Source organism: Mustela erminea, chromosome 7, assembly GCF_009829155.1.
Source record: "Mustela erminea isolate mMusErm1 chromosome 7, mMusErm1.Pri, whole genome shotgun sequence".
Taxonomy (NCBI): Eukaryota; Metazoa; Chordata; class Mammalia; order Carnivora; family Mustelidae; genus Mustela; species Mustela erminea.
In genome coordinates this window covers 28,931,886-28,938,817 of record NC_045620.1, presented here as the reverse complement: position 1 = coordinate 28,938,817, position 6,932 = coordinate 28,931,886, and the positions used below count along the sequence as shown (strand labels likewise).

At 54.7% G+C, this 6,932-nt stretch overlaps 1 protein-coding gene across 2 annotated transcripts; it reads left to right on the top strand.

Annotated features, from left to right (window-relative positions):
- The first annotated feature begins 17 nt into the window (after positions 1-17).
- PCED1A (PC-esterase domain containing 1A) lies at positions 18-5,106 on the top strand. Of its 2 annotated transcripts, none has more exons than XM_032351242.1 (8): positions 18-465; positions 776-920; positions 1,446-1,525; positions 1,635-1,873; positions 1,974-2,124; positions 2,239-2,485; positions 4,102-4,377; positions 4,723-5,106. In XM_032351242.1, the coding sequence occupies exons 2-8, from the start codon at positions 797-799 to the stop codon at positions 4,968-4,970; spliced, it is 1,365 nt and encodes a 454-aa protein (XP_032207133.1). In that variant the 5' UTR covers positions 18-465; positions 776-796; the 3' UTR covers positions 4,971-5,106. The 2 variants fall into 2 exon arrangements, with proteins under 2 accessions (XP_032207133.1, XP_032207134.1); XM_032351243.1 differs by lacking the exon at positions 18-465 and adding an exon at positions 485-600.
- The last annotated feature ends 1,826 nt before the right edge of the window (positions 5,107-6,932 follow it).

The window sequence follows — 6,932 nt, the reverse complement described above, 5'->3', positions numbered from 1 at the left end:
CGAGGCTGCCGCCACGGCCATCACCAGTGTGGGCAGTTACATTCGGCCGCCGCCGCGCCCCCGCCCACACCCGGGCCTCGTGCCCGCCCGGGTGGGCTCGGCTCTGGCTCCCACCCTCCGTCGCGGTCAACCCCGCCGCCTTCCTGTCCCCTCGGGCGCCGGGGGTCGCGCAGGACGGGACATGGGTGACCGGAAGTGGCTGCTGTGAGCGTCGCCGCCCGGGGCGCCAAGGCCCGAGGCGCCGTCGGGGCCGCCGCGACGCACGCATGGAGAGCGCTGGGCGCCGGGCTGCGCGCCGACGGCTAACCGGGACGCACGGGTTCTGCCGGGCGCGGGCTGTGCAGAACCGACTGGCGTCCCGGGGCGGAGGAACATGAGGCTAGGCCTGGGGCCCTCAGAGGGCAAGGCGCGCAGTGCGCGGCCCTGCCCCGGGCGTGGGTGAACGGTGCGGCGCCCCGGGACTGGGTAATTGGCGCTAGCGGGCGCGCGCATGCGCGGGGCGGTGGCGGGCACGTGGCGGGGCGCAGGGCGGCGCCGCGCGGGAAGATCTTCGGTGCCCTGGTGGCCCGCGGGCTGGCGACCCCCTGCCTCCGGTGCCAGGTGGGACTGAGGCAAGACGCCACCACGGGTCCCACTCTGCCGCCGCTACCTCGCCTCGGTAGCCCTGAGCAGCCCGGGAGGGGCCGGCGCAGGTCTCATTTATCCCGGGGCGGGCCCTGGGGCCGACCTGTCCTGAGTCCCCGCCCGCGCGCGGCTTAGTGGCCTCTCCCCGCAGCCCATCATTAGCCGCGGAGGCATGGTCTTCTGTCTGGAGAACGAGGAGCCGCGCCTCCCCCTGCGAAGCGCCATGGTCCACTTCCAGGCCTCGGAAGTCCAGCAGCTGCTACACAACAAGTTCGTGGTCATCTTGGGGGACTCAAGTGAGTGCCCCTCTAGGTTCACACTACCCAGCCCCGGACCTTCAGTCTGTTTTCGATGACTGGACCCTTTGTCTCGCACCCAAACCTTTCTGACCCCGAGTCTGTTCCAGTCCAGGGGGTTTTCCGTCTTTGATTTCCCTATGCACCTCCCACAGGTGTCCTGATCCATGTAGTCCGACACATTTTTTACCCCATCCTTGCTCTGCATTTTTCACCCTGACAGTCTCCCATACTTTCCTTCATGGGAGCAGTGGATTGTGTTGTCTGTTTTCTGGGTGACTTGGCCAGCTGACTTCCGCCTGGTGATCTGGGGCCACTGTGTACTAAGTTGGGGGTAGTGTATCCCGTGAAGGCAGAGGTGGTACCAGGATTTTTTTAACGTCAGCTTTTCTCCTGCCTTTGTAATGAATGCCACAGTGGTGGTGTTTGGCAGCCCCATCCTTGGGAAGATGGAAGGCCTGGATTTAGGAGGAGCTAGGGTGGGATGAGGCTTGTCTTAGCTTTAGGATCTCTGTCTCCCTGTAGTCCAGCGGGCTGTGTACAAAGACCTGGTGCTCTTGCTCCAGAGGGACTCACTGCTCACAGCTGCCCAGCTAAAAGCCAAGGTGAGGGAAGCTTGGTAGCCATGCCAGTGGTGGGTGGGCACAGACCCTGGCCTGGCAGGGCCTTCCTCCCTAGCATGGGTCTGACCATCTGGGGGCCGGGGGTGGGCAGGGGGAGCTGAGCTTTGAACAGGACCAGCTGGTGGCTGGGGGTCAGCTGGGCGAGCTACACAACGGAACGCAGTACCGGGAGGTTCGCCAGTTCTGCTCGGGTTCTGGCCACCACCTTGTGCGCTTCTACTTCCTCACCCGCGTTTACTCCGAGTACCTCGAGGGCGTCCTGGAGGAACTGACCTATGGGCCTGCCCCGGACCTGGTGATCATCAACTCCTGCCTCTGGGATCTCTCCAGGTTGGGGCAGCGGGAGAGGGAAATAGTGGTTGGGGGGTGGAGGTACAGCTCAGAGGCTGTCCACCCTGTGCTCTTGCCCACCCTATGTGCTGTCTGACAGGTATGGCCGCTGCTCGATGGAGAGCTACCGGGAGAACCTGGAGCGGGTGTTTGTGCGCATGGACCAGGTGTTGCCAGACTCGTGCCTGCTGGTGTGGAACATGGCCATGCCCTTGGGGGAGCGTGTCACTGGGGGTTTCCTTCTGCCAGAGGCAAGTGACGGAGGCCCTTCAGGATGGGGGAGGAGGCAGCTGTTAGATAAGAGGTCCTTCCCTCCCGACCCTGCTTCATTGTGCAGCTCTTAGATGCTGCACTTTCTTACTCAGCTCCAGCCCCTGGCGGGGTCTCTGCGGAGGGATGTGGTTGAAGGGAACTTCTACAGCGCAACACTGGCAGGGGACCACTGCTTTGATGTCCTCGACCTCCACTTCCATTTTCGGCATGCGGTACAGCACCGTCACCGGGACGGTGTCCACTGGGACCAACACGCTCACCGCCACCTCTCACACTTGCTTCTGACCCACGTGGCCGACGCCTGGGGCGTGGAGCTGCCCAAGCGTGACTATCCCTCTGGTGAGCCCTGCCACAAGTGGGTAGGAGAATGATGCAGAGGGGTTTCTTAGAGTATAGGGCTCAGACCCAGAATAGGACAGAGGTACTCAGGGAGTAGAGGCCTCTCAAAAGTCTGTTGTGGCTCCCGAGTGCACCTTTCTCATCCCCTGGGGAGGGTGAGATCACAGGAACAGCGTTTTGATCCAAATTCTGGTTCTGTGTGGGCTAGCATATAGTCATCTCTGCACATGAGTGAGTATATATAAGCTTTGAGCACATAAGGCAGCGTGTCAAAAGACTCCTATTCCACAGATGAATAGGAAAGAAATGGGGGGACTTCTAGCTAGGCATGGGGGCTGGGGGTAGAAAGACGGAAATGGAAGAAGGGCAATCATGCAATGTTACAGAAGCAAAGAAGCCCCTCACATGGTGCTGTCAAGCCTCTCAGTTCCTGCCCGCTCGCAAAAGGAGTGTGATGGCTGTTTGCATGTGTGTTTTCCCCCTGGATCATGTCCTCAAAGGGCAAGGTTCCTACCTTGTTGCCAGCTCGTTCCTTTTGGCCTTGGGGTCTGGTACAGTTGCTGTGTCCATAGTATGTGCAGGATAGAGTTTGTTGAGTTGGGGGTAGGAGTCATGTTAGAAGGCTGTTACAGCAGCACTAGAGCAAGTGAGGGCACAGAGAAGCCAGGAATGTCACGGAGGTCATCGAGGACTTGGTAGCCAGGCGTTGGATCCTTGGGGAGGTGGATTCGAACTTTGATTATATAATGGCTCAGTTTCCTTGTTATCCCCAGCAAAGAGAGGGATGCCCTAATGGTTGTAAGGTTAGTTCGTGGTGGCTTAGGTCTTCTGAATCCAGTTTGAAGCTCCAGAAGTAGGGAGGTGAAAAGGAAGAGTTGGGTGGGAAGATGTGATTGGTGAGTTTGGTCCAGGCAGACCTCTGACATGCTCTGGAAATGTGGGGCTGCGGGTCTCAGAGTCAACTGTGAAGGAGAGAGCAGAAGCAGGGCCGTGCTATGGAGTTGGAAGGGAAGAAGGGCTGATGTTGTAAACAAAAGGACCTGAGGGCAGAGACACTATCAGGGAGGACAGGGGCTCTTAGTCATTTAGTATGACTGGCAGGAAGAGAGGAAGTGGTTACATTTAGTCAGAAAAGTGCTGAAGGACTGAAGCAGGGTTTAGAGGCGGGAGTGGTTGATGAGAGAATGGGAACTGGGCAGAACACTCCGTGTGGAAGTTTGGAAGGCACAGGACTGCTGGGAGAAGAGAGGGACAGGGTCTCATATTGTCCAGAGAAAAGACTTCTTAGGCTCATTTTTTGGTCTGTGGGGAGGAGCTGGGAGAAGAAAAAGCTACAGATACAGGAACCAAGCATACAAAAAGAGAAGGCTCTAGAGGGGAGCATAAAGTTAGAACAAAAGCAGATCTATGACTCTGAGAAAGGCAAAGAAGAAGGAACGTACACTGGGCTTAGCCTGAAATGAGACAGTGTGAGGAAGACAGGGTAGGAAGCAGAGGGTGCCCCGTCCTGGTGGCCCTGTTCTCCAAGAAGAGGAAAGAGGTTTAAGAGTGCGGACAAGCAGAATTCTGGGCAGCCTGGCTCTCAGGCCTAAAACAAACAACCATCCCATTCTTAGACCCGTGGACTGAGGACTGGCCAGAGCCGGATCATCTGTTCCAGGGGAGCCATGGGCAGCCCCCAGACTTCGGGGAGCAACTGGCCTTGCCCCCACCCCAACCCTCTCCCCTGCCCCCTCCCATGCCTTTCCCCTACTCCATTCCTCAGCCCTCGCCACCTCCCTTGTTTCCACCCCTGCCCCAGGACACCCCTTTTTTCCCAGGCCAGCCCTTCCCACCCCACGAATTCTTCAATTATAATTCAACAGAAGACTTCTCGATGTCATCCCACTTAGGTAGGTGCCTCCACAGACCTCCCTTTCCACCTCTCCCAGCCTCCCTGTGCACCTTCCCCCACCTAGCCTCCCATCCCCAGGTGGACTGAGAGGAGTTCGGTAGCTCCTTGTGCCCCCAGGATTGGGTCCAGTCACTGCTGGATCTACAGCATCTGTAGACTCCTTAATCAACCATTGATTGTCACAGTTTGCTGGTTCAGTGGAAGGGGAAGTGGTGTTGCCATTTTGTAGATGGGGAAACTGAAGCCCAGAGAACCTCACCCTGGAGGACTAAAGCTGCTCGGAGGCAGAGCTGGGCTCACTTGGTCAGAGCCCACTCTCTGATAATGGCTGGTTCTTTTGTAGGATGTGGCCCTGGAGTGAACTTTGTGCCTGGCCCCCTGCCACCTCCAGTCCCTGGCCCTATCCCCCATGGTCAGCACCGGGGCCCAGTGGTCCACAGGGGAATGCCACGCTGTGCTCCCAGCAGCCCCTATCACGTGCCGAGGATGGGGGGGCCCTGCAGGCAGCGGCTCAGACACTCAGACAGACTGATCCACACAAATAAACTGGACAGACAGCCTCCTGCCCATTCGGGGACATGGCCTGGGTAGACTGGATCTTGGACTGGGGCTGGATATGCCAATGGCCCTACAGGGTCTGCTTGCCATCCCCAGTGCTGGGTCAGGGTGTCTGTTATGCCTGGCATTGTTCTTGTCCATTGCTGTCACTAATAAAAGCATGGAAGAACAGAGTGGCATCTTCCTGTATGAGGGGATGGGTTTCCCAAACCATGATCTGAAGTGTTGGGGAGCTGCCTCTGGGCCTTCTCCAGTCTTGGCTTTTCACCTCACACTATTTAAAAGTCACTGAACGTGTCCTTCCTGCTATCTCACACACTCATTCCCACTCTTACCAGAACACAGGAGTGTGCCTAAAGATCCTGGAGGGGTCGCTTGTTGGCTGCTGCTCGTTGGGATTGAAAAATAGCTAGGGCTGAGCTCAAACTGTATTTTATTTGGAATTTTGGATCTGGCTAGTTCTCACCTCTATTTCCCAGTCTTATGCATTCACATATACATTCAACATTCATCTATTTCTGGACATGCACACATACCTTAGTTATCTGCACAACTCTCGGCACATGGTGGGCCCTCGTTAAGTGGGTGGGACTGAACAAGCTTCCAAACTCAGGTGGAAGACTGATTAGAAATCCACTATTTAATAGATATAATGTGCAATAGTAGCAAATGCAACACAGACCAACCTCTTTGTTTGTGGGGGGATGGGAGTAGAGGGGGGCTGAGGGAGAAGTCCAAGATGGGGCAGGGGGTAGGAGGCTGTGCCAAACTCTGTAAGGAAGTTAAAAGAGTATAGGGTTTCAGCTTTGACAAGTGGTATTGACTCTAGGTTTGTGATACTACTAAGCATCAGGGGTAAAGTGTGGGCCAGATGGTGACATTGAGGGAGGAGGGATCAATAGGCCGACGGCAGTGTGGGGCAGAAAAATAGGGTAATGTGGAGCACCACTAAATCATCCTGAAGTAGAATCGGAGGGAAGAGAGGGACGCAGACTCCTTGTATTGAGTTTCCGTACTTGTTACTAAAATTTTACCTTGGCAAAGGATAGCATATCTCACACAAGAGGAGGTGAAATAGCACATCAGAAAAGTGTTGCCCATTGGTAGCAATCAATGAATTGCAAATGAAAGGAAGCTGTTAAATTAACCGGCTAGTGCTGGGGAGGCTGGTGGAGACGAGGTGAATTAATAAAACCTTTTAGAGAGCAACCTCGACAGGGTATTTGGAATCAAAAGAGACAAACAAGCTTGGTTTTCTTTGGTATAGACAAAAAGTGTAAGGGAACATGTGAAAAAAAAAAAAAGAAAGAAAGAAAAAGCCTTTTGTTAGGGAGTTAATCTATTAGGTTTGTTATTTTTACTGTTGCAAAAGATTGTTTCTTTTTGGTAACAAATATTCCTTCTCTCCCCGGCCTCCGGCCTCCGTTTGCCCAACCCCTTATTCACTCTTTTCTGCCTTTCTTCAAAACCCTTTTCTGTCTGGACACTTTCACACCTCTGGCTCTGGAGTTTCTCAGTGTCACTGGAGAAAATTTGATGGTCAGAAGAAAGTAATACGAGTTACCTGGTCTCACCCAGTCTTACCCAGCCCTGTCCATTGCTTGCCATCATATTCTCTAAAAACTCCTTGTCCCCTCCCTTATCAATCCTTCCTGAGTCTTTCCCATTCTCATCAAACCTCATCCCACTTCTGGAGCTCTCTGTAAGCAACCTTGAGACTGTTCATTGTACTCCATGTCCCCGTCATTCTACCTGTGCACTTCCCATCTCCAGCCCATTTCACTGTGTGGCTCCCATTGCCCACAGGGAGTTTCATAACCTTTCCTTCCGCTTCCCAGCACAGACTTGAAATCTACCACAAGAGCAGAACGGAGATAAATTATTTTATTTTCATTTGGTCATATAAGCATATTATAGTACAAGGCACTTGACTTCTCTCTTAGAGATTTTATTTGGTTACGGCTGGGAAATAAGAAACTTCAAAAATAGCCACAT

Coding starts and splice junctions, on each gene's coding strand:
- PCED1A (XM_032351242.1), top strand. CDS start 797: ATGGTCTTCTGTCTGGAGAACGAGGAGCCGCGCCTCCCCCTGCGAAGC. Junction 921..1,445: donor GGTCATCTTGGGGGACTCAA/GTGAGTGCCCCT, acceptor GTCTCCCTGTAG/TCCAGCGGGCTGTGTACAAA. Junction 4,378..4,722: donor CTCGATGTCATCCCACTTAG/GTAGGTGCCTCC, acceptor GTTCTTTTGTAG/GATGTGGCCCTGGAGTGAAC.